The following is a 12,498-nucleotide window of genomic DNA, read 5'->3' on the forward strand; positions in this document are numbered from 1 at the left end:
GCATGTTTTATCGCAAAATATTAAAAATAGCAATAATATGGTATCGTGTGGAGGCCCGGCGATGCGATCATTATGGATAATGTGCAGAGAAGCCGTGAAAAGTACACAGACAAGATGGAGACGGGGCATCTAGTGGACAATATTTATTAAAAAAATGTTTACAGGTATAAAAAAAATAAAACAGTTTGAAAACAAACTTCTTCAGACACGTGAGCAGTTATGATGACTGGATGTTTTTGGGTTTGGAGATGACGCCGTCTGGATAACGTTTCTTAAACCGAGCCACGACCTCGGGATCCAACAGATGAATGCCGTCCAGCTGGTTCCCAAGAGTTATCCTGGACAGGAAATGACACAGACATTGTGAGGCGTGTGGAGCAGCTCGCTGGTCTCTAAATTAAAGCATGATGGTATGTTACCAGTTAGGCTGGACATTGTGGGGTCGACCAAAGAGCTCAATCTTCCTGGTGCCGGGTGAGAGTCTCTCGATCATGCCGTAGATCTCGTCTGGCTTGTGACTCGTGGAGCGGACCTGAGAGCGCACAGACATGACTCAGGCTGAAGGAATTATGGGTAATGACACCACGTATAACAGAGGATTTACAGCTGTTTACCTCTGCCACGATGACATCACAGTCCAAACCCCTGTTGAACCCCTGCGGGTTTCCTTTTACACCAACCTGAAGACAAACACGTTTAGAATGAGACAACACAGGTTCAGCTATTTCAGCTATTGGACGGTTAAGAACGACAAAAGCAAAAAGTAGCTGAAGGTTAAATTCCTCGAGCCCGAACCCCAACGGGACCGTCCACACAGTATAACACTGAGATTGGTTCAAACCCACCAGGCAGTGCTCCTTCCCGTGGTTCAGCCAATGACCCGTCCTGCCGGTGCGGATGATTCTCTGGAGCTGGTTGGTTTTCACCCAAATGATCTCGTCCACACGCTCATAGCTGAGAGAGGAGGATAAAGGCTAAATGATTAAAAAATAAGGGGAAAAATATGACACGATGGTGACAGAAAGGCAAAACTTACCCCCAAAGGCTGAGACACTCTCTGCCCAGCTCCATAGCCCTGAAACAGGAAGAGAACGTTGAGTCTGAATACCATTTCTAAGAATAACGTTTAGGATTGGGGGAAATATCAGTTGTCAGACATGTAGTTACCTTCTTTGGGTAAATAATTAACCTGAATAGCAGCACAAAGTAGTGCCAGCTTCCTGTTGTGCTGAAGCTGAGTGAAGAGCTGTACGCAAACACTGACCGGGCTTCTCATCATTTATGACGAGTGAATGTAAAACTGTAGAGATCTGGCACCGTGCGGTCATAATATTAACGAGAACAGAGAAGCATTGTGCAAGTTCCCTGTTCGATAGATTTATTTGCTAAGCCAATGCAAACTAAGCCACCAGGTTTTCCCCATCACCGCCACATGTTAATGTTGGGCATATATGCACTGCTCACTTAAACACCTTGTTCCCAGCTAAAAGTCTACTTCTTTAGAGCCTTGTTGAATGACGACATGCCCCATTTCTTTACCCAGTCTTTCATTCTGTCAATGACTGTCTGTTGCCCAAGCTTCTATCTATCGATCTATTTATTTATCTAATCTAGACTTTAAAACATTTATATTAAATTGTAGTAAACTAAGTGAAGTCTCATCTTAAGGGAAAGTGTTTCCTAGGAAAAAAAGCAGCCATTATTCTCTAGAGGTTTAACTTAAACAGGCTGAGGGGCGTTAATTTGTAGATCAAATGAAACATTCAGCTATGAGTTAAATGTTGACATAAAGTGGTCAGCTGTCCTGCTAACTGAGCCAGATTTCTGGACTTTTTTTTTTAGTTACCTGCCAGTGACCCAGAGGAAGAGGAAGCCGTCATCCTGCAGGATGGGGATGTTCAGTTTTCTCATCTCGTCATCGGTCAGAGTACCGTAGGGCAGCTCCATGTGGATGTCCCAGGGAGGGTCAGCCATCACTACGGCGAACTTACCCAGGATGGACACGTCCAGGTAGCGGATATCACAGCAGATCCACTGAGTACCAAAGCACATAAATCACACTATTTTACGATTTTAAAAGACATTATGACACGTGAATGCGTCCAATCTCATAGGCTTCTTTTAAATCATCCCCATCCTCCTCCTCACCTGTGAAGGGAAGAGTTTGCCCACATTGCTGTCGGCGTCCCCTGCGTGGAGACCAAGCTCTGTGGTCCCCGCCTGGGGCCCCAGCAGATTCCCCTCGGTCTCCGGGGGGCTGTCGATCTCATAGTGGACGTACTTACAGGTGTCCATGTGGAAACAGGTGTTGAGGAAGGAGCAGTCGCCGAGGCTCTCGTCTGTGTGCTTGTTGATGATGCGACTGCATGACAAAACATAAAGTTAACATCACAAAGTTAAAAAAAAATTGCATTTCGGAGTCTGTGGTTAATGCAAGGTTTAAGCTGTTAAATGCTCACATGAACATAATAAAAGTGGGCAGAGAATCCCTTTTTATGTAGGACAGTTTTCCAAACTTTATGCATTAGAAAACTTAAAATGATGCAAAATAAAACTTCTGGTGCAACACATTAGACACATGTACGAGCAGAACACTCAAAACGTGGTGTGTCTCATATTTATATCAAACATAGAGTATTTAGCATAATCACAGTGCCACCTGGAGGCCAAAGAGAGTATTACTCAAACACTTATAGATGTTTGCTATACTTGAAAAACAAAGCAATTAATGGGTAAATGTACTTAGCAGGTCAGCTGGAATTTCCCATATTTATGATACGCTCTTTTCTAGCTGTAGCACAGCAGCCAGTATTCTCATGATTTGGACAATCCAGGACTGTCATGGAAATACACTTTTAGTCTTGTTAGTTTATTATCATGTCTGCTGTGTTTGATTTCATGTTTTTTTGTTGGTAGCAGTTTAATCTGTGGGGCTGTCTGTAACAGTGTCAGACCTTGTGAAGCCAATACAGACCGAAAGTGTAACTTGGTGCATGGCTGAGGCGTGTCTCCAGCGCGAACACATTCTTCTTTGGTCCCATGATCGCAGAACTCTTGGACCTGAGCTCGGCCGCGGGATCTGAACTTTTCCACGATGGACTGCTCCTTGGCTGTGCTGGCGTTCAGCAGCTCCAGAATCTCTCGGCTTAACTGGATACGAAAGAGAGTCACATGATAGCTGCAGCAGTAATGAAACGCCGATTTTTAATCAGTTACAAAAAAACCAAAAACGGCAACAACAACAACAAAAACCCTCTGTTACCTTCTTGCTCTGCTGCTCCTTGGTGGACTGTTGGTTCAGGAGGCTTTCGATCTCCATGTCCAAATGAGACGACTGGCTTTTACTGCTCCTGCCCTTCTTCTCCGTCCCGCTCCCTGACGCCGAAGGCCCCGGCTCTGAGGAGGAGGCCGGCGTCAGCGATGTGGTTGAAGAGTGAGGAGGAGAAGCAGAGCTCTGAAGCGAGGGTGAGAAGCCTGCAGCCCTTTTGCTGTGCATTTGGTCTTCTGCTTTTCTCTTGACTCCAGTTCTCTGGGCTCCAGCTACAGATCCAATCATAGCCCAAAGTTTTGTGTGGTCCACAGCTACGACCACCGTGGGGGTCGACGTGGAGGAGGAAGTTGTAGAAGAAGAAGGAGCCGAGGTGGGCTCTCGGACCTCGATGAGCTCCTGAGCAGAGAATTTAAGCAGCAGGCTCTGGATGCAGCCGTGACTAACGGCTGTTTCTGACTGTGACGAGAAGCAAACAAAACAGAGATGTCAAAAATAAACCCACATCACTGAGTTCAAGGATAACACGAGCACCAGAGACAAAAACTCACACTGTTGAGTTCATTTGTGATGGAAAGGGAGTCTGTTGGCAGTGTGAGACTCAGATCAGACAGATATCCCAGCAGCCTCTTCTCCAGTTCAGGGTCTGGTGGTTTTTCTGTTTCCTCCTGCGAGGTGGACGGAGCTGCTGGGGCAGGGCTGTCACTCCTGACTGTGGTGCCGTCTGTGCTGCCACCACCATCTGAGGGGACAACAAAGGATGAAGCATCAAGTTCAGAGAAAATTGTCAATATTTCCAATTTTAAATTCCTGAAACGTTTCAGAACTTTTAGATAAAAAGGTTAAGTAATTATAAAAATAGTTGTTTAATTTAATGGTACAAGAATCATCCTTTGTGGTTGTTTGTTACTCCTTTTTGTTTTGAGGAATTAGGGAAATCTTCATAGTGAAACAGCAGAACTGCTTTAAAGTTTTTCAGCTCATATCAATTACTGCCATCGGTAAATGTCCTCTTCCTTTCCAGCGCTTGTACTGTTGATATACACTGCTACATCCCCAGCATGGCATCAAAGCAAATGAGCTTAGACAGCTTTATAGCAAATTACTACAACTGCTGGATACTCTGAGCTAAATTTACTGGTTATCTATAACAAAATACCTGACTGATCAATAATATAGATAATAATGTCATTGTTGCATCACATTTAGCAAGAATGAACACAGTATTTTGTTAGTTTCCAACAACAACCGAGTAAAACCCCACCTTCATTTGATAAAACTCAGTTCCCCTTTTGCCAGCGAAGGCAAATTCGCTCAATTAAATCAGCTACTAAATTAATGGACTGGAGTGCATTTCTGTGCTTTTCAAGATTTACCGAGCACTTCAATCACATCTAAACACAATCATTTTTATCCTATACACGTTAAGCGCTTCGAATCCGATTTAAAATCCCCAATTAACTTAATACACCATCAAAGCAAAAGACAAGAGACTTGAAGAAGAGAGTGCAGGCAGGATGGAGAGGGTGGCGTGTGTGCAGTGAACTAACTTTGATCTCAGCTGAGAGGGGACCCACTGATGTTTATTTACATCTTGCCACACCGTCAGTGACACCAGTGATATGGTTGAAAGGTGTAGTTCAGACATAGTAATAACTATATTACGTTCTTTAATTAAACCACTCACAGAAAGGTAAGTGGATGCCCCCCCTTCTTTCCTTGTGTCTAGTAAGCTTTTCTATTTGTAATTTGGCGCTTAGAGCACCAGAGGAAAACGAAATCGCCATAACACGGCAGCTTACACAGTCTAGATGGCTGCAAAGCGCTTAAGATACGTAAAGTTAAATATATGGGGGGAACTACCCCTTTGGTATCAATACCAGCATTAGCTGGCCTGAACCTACCGGCGGACAGCTGAGCCGGGTCTTTCCGCCGTCGCTGCAGCCTCTCCCGCAGAGAGTCCAGCTGCTTCTTGTGCGCCTGGATGTTGCTCCATGTGTCCGACATGACGAGCTGGACTCAGCTGCAGGAAAAACACCAATACTGGCCTCACCGAGCACCGAGTGTCCGAGAAACCAAACAAAAGTTGAATCCAGTCCACCCTTGGAGGGAAGCGGGTACGGTGCAACACGAAAACGTGTCGGGTAGCACACGGGTTGATTGGGATTAAACGTTCCGCTTTCGCAGTGATTTGTCGTGGTTTTAGGATTGAGGGTATATGATGTAAAATATAATACATATATATCTTAGTCTACGAAGGTGGTATGTTGGTAACTAAATCAGTCATCACGTTAAACTTCTTCTGTTAATTTTCCAGGCGGATTCGTTTTCTGTACGGACTACTTCAATTTCCGGCGTCGCCGAAATTAAAAGCCCGTTTCCGCTGTGCTGAAACAGACTGCACTCGCGATGCTTCCTTAAAGAAATTACCTTTCTGTGGCAGCAAACATACCGTATAGACTAACATCTAATAGTTATTAAGTAACTTGGTGCATTTTGTTCCAGCTCGCTGTCAGATTTTGCTGCTGCTCCATGCCCTAACGCAAAGATGGCGGAAGAGGAGAAGAGTGGTGAGGCTGTGGAAAACAAAGACGAGCTGCAGATTATGAAGGTAACTCTTCTCAGCGGAATCACACATTTATTCAAATGCTCCGACTGTTTCCAGCCTTTGTGCCCGGCTAGCTTCCCGTGAGGACGGTGTCATGTGTTGCTTCCTTGGAGTCTCCAGAAACAACAGCTGGCTGCAGCTGTCACGCCGAAGAACAGATTTTTTTAGTACTAGCTTTAAGTTTTGCTGGTATGTCAGGTGCAGGAGTGCTACACTTACCCTTCTGTAGCTAGATTGGCCACCGATGTTTCACACCACAGCTTTAAACCACCAGATAACGGGCTGATATTCGCGCTTTGCTTTGATCTGTGCACTTCTTGCTGAGTCACCACATTGTCAGGGTGCCTCGGCTTTAGTGCACCAAGGATGAGGAGTGCAGCTGTACTGATTTGTTCTCTGCAGGCCCTTCGACGGTTCATGCCTTATAATGTTACAAAAACGAACTCTTTCAATACCAATACTTCACTCTGGGAGTACTGTGTAGCAGACGTTCACTTAGGAGTGAAGTATGGTTAACTTAGAAAACGAGAAAAAACTAACAGTGAACATGCAGTAACACAATACCGCACAAAAGTCTTGTACTAATATTTTCAGTAGTCTTGAGCAATAGTTTTCCAGGTTTTATGGAGGTCTTTCAAAGTGTTTCTTTTGACATCGGCTCCTTTTTCACCCCTTTCCAGTCCAGATCTTATACCTGACCATTTTCATAAGAATGCTGTTGTTTGTTTGTTTGAATGACTCCAAAGTGAAATGTGAATCATCCAAGCCTGAAAATGCTGTCATGTCTACACATAACAAACATGTTGGCAAAGAACCAATTTTTAATTGTATCTTTAGGGATTTTTTTTTTTTTACCAGCAGCTTGTCACAAAAATGCATAATTTCTTCCAACTTTTTTTAGTCGTATCTATGGAAAATGCGAAAGATAACAGCTTGGCAGACAGAAAATGGTATTTTTGGTATTTTTGCACAAATGGGCGATTCCCAAAGAGATATTAGCGTAAAACTATGCTATATCTCATGCATGGTGTGCAGTGTGAAAAATAAGGAAACTGAACAAGTGGCAACAGGTCTGATGAAATGATGAACCCAAATTTTACATATGACAGTGCTTTTTGGTCCAAATCTTTGTTAGTATGTACTGATGAGAGCCAGTGATGTTGAAGATCTTGTCAAAATTAGTGAAATTCTGAACACAGATAAGTACCGTCATATTTTGATCCATGTGGAAAAAGTCTGATGGGCAGTGGCTCCATTGTTTTTCTTCAGGGGTTTAGGATCATCTTCACAGAGAACAGAACAAAAGGCAGCCAGCATCCAAAGAAGAGCTTTGAATGTCATTAAAGAAGCCACAAGAACTATTGCCTTTGTATACTGTATTTCCATATATGTTTATTAATTTTAATAAATCTCTGTACAGCTGTTTTCCAACATGGTGTAAAGAAATCTGCAGTGGCTACAGACTTTTGCACAGAACATTCCCAAGTGTAGTATAAACTGTTAGTACTAGTTAAATTATTAGTTACTCAGGTAGTTTCACTCCTCAGCAGTATTTGTTGATGTGTTGTTGTGTCTCAGTGTTGTACTACAGGCAGTTGTGGTTAAGAGAAATGTCTTTTTGATCTAATTTTATGTCTGTTTCTTGTCTTCTCTCCTGACAGGAGCTGGTGGATGTGCTGTATAAGTTCAGAGATTGTTATTTTGAGACTCACAGTGTGGAGGATGCAGGACGGAAACACAGCGACGTAGCAGAAGAGATGTCACGGGCGCTGAAGAAGCTGGAGGAACAAGAAGGTAAGGGTCTCTTTAAATTTAAAAAAAAAAAAAAAAGGAAAAACAAAAAGTGAGTTAATTTGAAGGCTTTCATTCACAACTGCTCCGTTTACAACTTCCAACAGACGCCTTTAAACACAAAGCCGAGTTCTTGCTGCAAAAGGGACGATGTCTGAACGTCGCTCCAGACTTCAGTGCTGCAGCAGAGGAGTGTCTGTCCCGCGCAGTGAAGCTGGAGCCTGGCCTGGTGGAGGGCTGGAACACGTTAGGGGAGCAGTACTGGAAAAAAGGAGACCTGATCGGTGCCAAAAACTGCTTCACTGGTGCCTTACAGCAGGTAATGATGGAGAAAGGAAGGTTTGTCCTCTTTGGTTTATTGTCTTCTCACATTCCATACCTGCAAACACTCCTGCTTTTACCAGGTCACTTCATTTTCTTTCCACAATTTATCCCGGGAATCTCTTGTAATTCAAACTTTTATTATGAATAATTGTAATACACATATTAATACATTTTCAGTTTATGTGATATGACCCAAGTTTCCAGTTACTGGTGAAACAATCTCCACTTTTCTAATCACTGAACCCAAACCAGGAAACACAAAATCCTCTTCAAATTGGTTTGTGTTCAGCTGATCTCTGCTCAGGCAGACAGATCTGTTAGATTATTATATTATATTAGCTCATTATCTCCATAGTTGTTGGTCTGAAGCTTTAATCGTAACCATAGTTAGTTATCTGAACAATCTGTTCAGCTCTTTGGACGTGTGTGATGGGTAGTTGTTGACTTTGGTAAAGCTGGAAAGTTATTCAGACTCGTCCATTCACACCACAAGAATCGGTAATACAAAAAAAGACTTTTATATACTTTAGTAAGCAAAGAAAATATTCAATAACTTCACTTTTGTGTTCTGTTTAATACTGTATAAAAACACAATGCTGTTTGCTAAAAACATGTAGACATATTGTCAAATTACAAAACTACCACATTTTTAAAATGCCAAACTGTCACCTTGATTCAGTTCAGTTTTATCTATATAGCGCCAAATCACTCAAGGCGCTTTATATTAAAGACCCTGCAATAATACAGAGAAAACTCCCAGTCAGACGCTCCCCCTTTGAGCAAGCACTTGGTGACAGTGGGAAGAAAAAAAACTCCCTTTTAACAGGAAGAAACCCCTGGCAGGTCCAGACTCAGGCAGGAGCAGCCATCTGCTGTGACCTGTGGGGGATGAGGGGAGGGAAAAGTGACACAGTGGAAGAGATCCAGAGATTAATAATGAAAACTGATTGATACAATAGTGGTGTATAAGCACATTGTGAGTGAAAAGCAGGGATTGAAGAAGAAATGCTTAGTGAATCATGGGAAGTTTAAGCCTAAGCTTATTTCAACAATCCCTTATAACTAAGGGATTGTTCAGGGTCACCTGATCCAGCTATGCTTAACTATAAGCTAATAAACAACAAGTAAGCCAGCAGTCTGTGAGCAAAGAGCTCTAACGGGGCGATGCGGTGCTATGAGGTCTTTAAGATGAGAGCCTGATTATTCAAGACTTTGTGAGGAGCAGGATTTTTAATTCAGTTCTGGATATAACAGAAAGCCAATGTGGAAGAAATATGCCTGCTTTTCCAATCCCTGTCAGTACTTCCACTGAAGTGTTCTGCAACAACATCTGGTGAATTTAAAAGCTGTTTCTGAGCATTAATCCAGATAACATCTCCTATCCTTTCTGTTAGGATTAATTCATGTTAGTATGTTTTGTTTTCCACCTCTGTAGAGCAAGAACAAAGTGTCTCTTCGTAACTTGTCCATGGTGCTGAGGCAGCTGCCCGCGGCTGACAACGACGCTCACGGCAAGCAGGTGCTGGAAAGCGTGGACATGGCCCGGCAGGCCGTGCAGCTGGACGTGAAGGATGGGACGTCCTGGTGTGAGTAGAGTGAAGACAGACGGTGCTCTTTGTTAGAGATGCTAAAGACTGTTGGGACATTAATTCATGTCGTTCTGCCTTTGTTTTTACAGATATCCTGGGAAATGCCTACGTGTCGCTGTTTTTCACTTGTGGACAGAATCCACAGCTATCTCAACAAGCTCTAAGTGCCTACACACAATCTGTGAGTACAGACTTAAACGGATACACACCAGAGGGAATACCGATAAATAAATAATCAACATGCGCATCTGTATTTTATTCCCGTTTTCCTCCTGTGTAGGAGACGGTGGATCGAGCTGCCTCTTGTTACCCGGAGCTGCATTTCAACAGATCCACGCTGTTCCAGTACGAGGAGATGTACGGGTCTGCGCTCGCCGGCTACAGTCGAGCAGCCGAGCTCGACCCCGGCTGGAAGGAGCCACCAGAGAGAGAGAAGCAGCTACTGGAATATTTGGAGAAAGTGACCGAACTCCTACAGAACAAGGTAGGAGACTCTTTACAAAAGTACCGGCATACTGTTTATGTCCTGTTACAAAAACGTACAGAAAAGAAGTCGGTGAAAATCATGCTGTGATTTGGTCGTGCTTAGAGTCCCCAAGGTGGTTTATCAGCCACCATCAGATTTAATATTATCAATGACTAAGTAAGCTCTGACATGCTGATGCTGTAAAATACCCAGTAATACTCCAAAATGTTAATGATTGACATGTAATCAGTGGCAGCAAAGTGATTTCTGTCTAGAGTAAAAGGGTAATCTAAATGATGTAGCTCTTGACTCAATGACATGATTTCTGTAGCCATTATTTTGTGTCAGGAGTTAAGTACGGATTTAAAAAAAGAAAAGAGTTAACTGAAGTGGTTAAACGTAATTCAAGTATTTTAAGATCACATAATTTCTTTAATGTCATCTTTTTATTACACATGTTGTCTTTATTGTTAGTCATAGTTATGTGTATGAGTAGCACATGACCTTTGAGCCTGTTTGCTTCCACTGTTATAAATGCTTATCAGAGTGACATACAAGTCAGTAGTTTGTTTGTTTTTTTTTTTTGTCTTTTCTTACCACATGATGGCAGCAAAGAGCATATTTGACTCTAGTTTTTCCCTTAAGCTTCAGTCTGCCTTGTGTGTTCAGGGGAAGGTGAAAGCCCGCCGGTTACGGACGATGCTGTCGAACCTCAACACGTCTGCTTTGGGCCCCTGCTCGTCTCCTCAGTTTCGCTCCCCGGCAGGCCGTGTGGGCAGCCTGGAACCCCGGACACTTTCCTCCCTGACACATGGCCACAATGCTGGGGTGGCCGCTCTGGGGAAGGTGGTGTTCAGCCTGGCCTCTGAGGGTCGCATGGCCTTGTAAGAGAATCTTATTTAACAGTAATGGTCCTTTAATGCACGTGCAGCTTGACTCTGGCTGTAAAAGTGAAGTAATGTAAAATCTTGCAATCTTCCTTTTTATTTTTCCTCCAGTACGTTTGGCATGGTGGACAGTGAGGAGACTTGTATAGTGGTGATGGTTTACAACACAGCAGATAGCTGGGGCGTCCTAATAGGAGATTCTGTAGTCATTCCTGAACCTCAAGTTAAACGACACAGTATAACCCATAAAGATAAGGTCAGTGTTGCATTAATGAATGCTGTTTACAATCAACGCAATAACGTCTGAGTACGTGACCTTCTCTTATCCTCTCTACCAGTCATTTGATTTTAGAAGTATACGAGTGGACTCCCCTCTGCTGCTCATCGTCAACGGCAAGAAGCAAAACGCTAAAAGTCAGATCGCTGCCTCCGTCAGCTACAAGCCTCAGAGCGAGTGAAGCAGACTGAAAGCCCAAGGACCAAGCTTTCTCGTTTTCTCTCTTTTTGCTGGATTTTGAAGCATTTGTAGCAGTTTTATGCAGTTCTGTAAATAGGTCACCGTGTTACATTTCTTTGTATTTATAAACCTTTTTTATACTCCGTGGGTGTGGGGCCGAACGTGGGTTATTTGTAAAGGAAAGAACCTGTGACGTGACAGTTGTGACCTCAGTTTAAAAAAAAAAAAAAAAAAAAAAAAAAGAGGAAAAAAAACATGTATAATTTAAGTGTATTTTTTTCCCTGTGTTAAACCTAAAGTTTTCAAAAAAATACATTTTGAGTTGTCCCATAAGAAGTACTTCCCCTTTTTTTTTTTTTTTTTTTTTTTTAAAGTAGTAATGTAACAAAGCCCTTGGCGAACCTGATGCACCCACAAACTGATGCAATTGAATTAAATTCAGCTGTCATTATGATTTTTAACCTTCTTTTTATTTATTTATTTTTTTTAAAGTTGTGACATGGCCTGATGATCAACTTTCAGCATGCTGTCTATCCACTGTAACTCATGTCTCCACAAACCAGTTTTTATGGCCCGGCTTGTACTGCTTTGGTTTTGCAGTGGAAAAACTCATTCACATCACATCTTGGATCCCAATAAAGAACTGATCACAGCTCAGGTTTAAGGTTTCCTGCTTTGTATAACAGGATACATACAGTGATGTGAAAATGAAGGTTTTCTACAGGACTACACGATTATGCAGTGACCCAGTCAACGTCCAGACCTCAATGAACTGAAGCATGGCTATAAAGAAGAGTGGGCCAAAATTCCTCTACTACAACAGGAAAGGCTGATAAGGTCATACAGGAAATGATTACTTCAGATTATTGCTATTAAATTTCCACAGCACTGCATAGTGTTTCCAGAAGCAAATCTTTTGTAGCATTATGTAAATTAATAGATACATTTAAATGGTCATGCTGCATGTAGTGGAAAACAGAGCAGAATCTGATAAACCTGAAAAATCCCATAAAATCTTTGGTCCAAAATAAAGTTTTAAAAATCTCTCTTCCCCTAAAGTTTTTCTTCTCCCTCATCTCTGATGTTATGAAACTTTGAGGATCCAGTG

The 12,498-nt window shown here is 42.5% G+C and overlaps 2 protein-coding genes across 2 annotated transcripts; one reads left to right on the plus strand and one right to left on the minus strand.

The window, feature by feature from the left end:
* Positions 1-128: 128 nt before the first annotated feature.
* mettl3 (methyltransferase like 3) lies at positions 129-6,298 on the minus strand. Its single transcript, XM_085153744.1, has 12 exons — positions 6,096-6,298; positions 5,173-5,291; positions 3,820-4,010; positions 3,263-3,727; positions 2,975-3,150; positions 2,149-2,362; positions 1,847-2,034; positions 1,037-1,075; positions 846-954; positions 615-680; positions 420-532; positions 129-338 (listed from the first exon to the last, which is right to left on the minus strand). Exons 2-12 carry the CDS (start codon positions 5,273-5,275, stop codon positions 218-220), a joined length of 1,785 nt encoding a protein of 594 aa, XP_085009870.1. The 5' UTR covers positions 5,276-5,291; positions 6,096-6,298; the 3' UTR covers positions 129-217.
* ttc5 (tetratricopeptide repeat domain 5) lies at positions 5,629-11,593 on the plus strand. The gene is made up of 9 exons (XM_085153745.1): positions 5,629-5,879; positions 7,538-7,670; positions 7,775-7,986; positions 9,427-9,577; positions 9,670-9,761; positions 9,861-10,064; positions 10,716-10,930; positions 11,045-11,189; positions 11,272-11,593. Exons 1-9 carry the CDS (start codon positions 5,817-5,819, stop codon positions 11,389-11,391), a joined length of 1,335 nt encoding a protein of 444 aa, XP_085009871.1. The 5' UTR covers positions 5,629-5,816; the 3' UTR covers positions 11,392-11,593.
* Positions 11,594-12,498: the final 905 nt, after the last annotated feature.

Source organism: Neolamprologus multifasciatus, chromosome 3 (assembly GCF_963576455.1).
Source record: "Neolamprologus multifasciatus chromosome 3, fNeoMul1.2, whole genome shotgun sequence".
NCBI classification, from domain to species: domain Eukaryota; kingdom Metazoa; phylum Chordata; class Actinopteri; order Cichliformes; family Cichlidae; genus Neolamprologus; species Neolamprologus multifasciatus.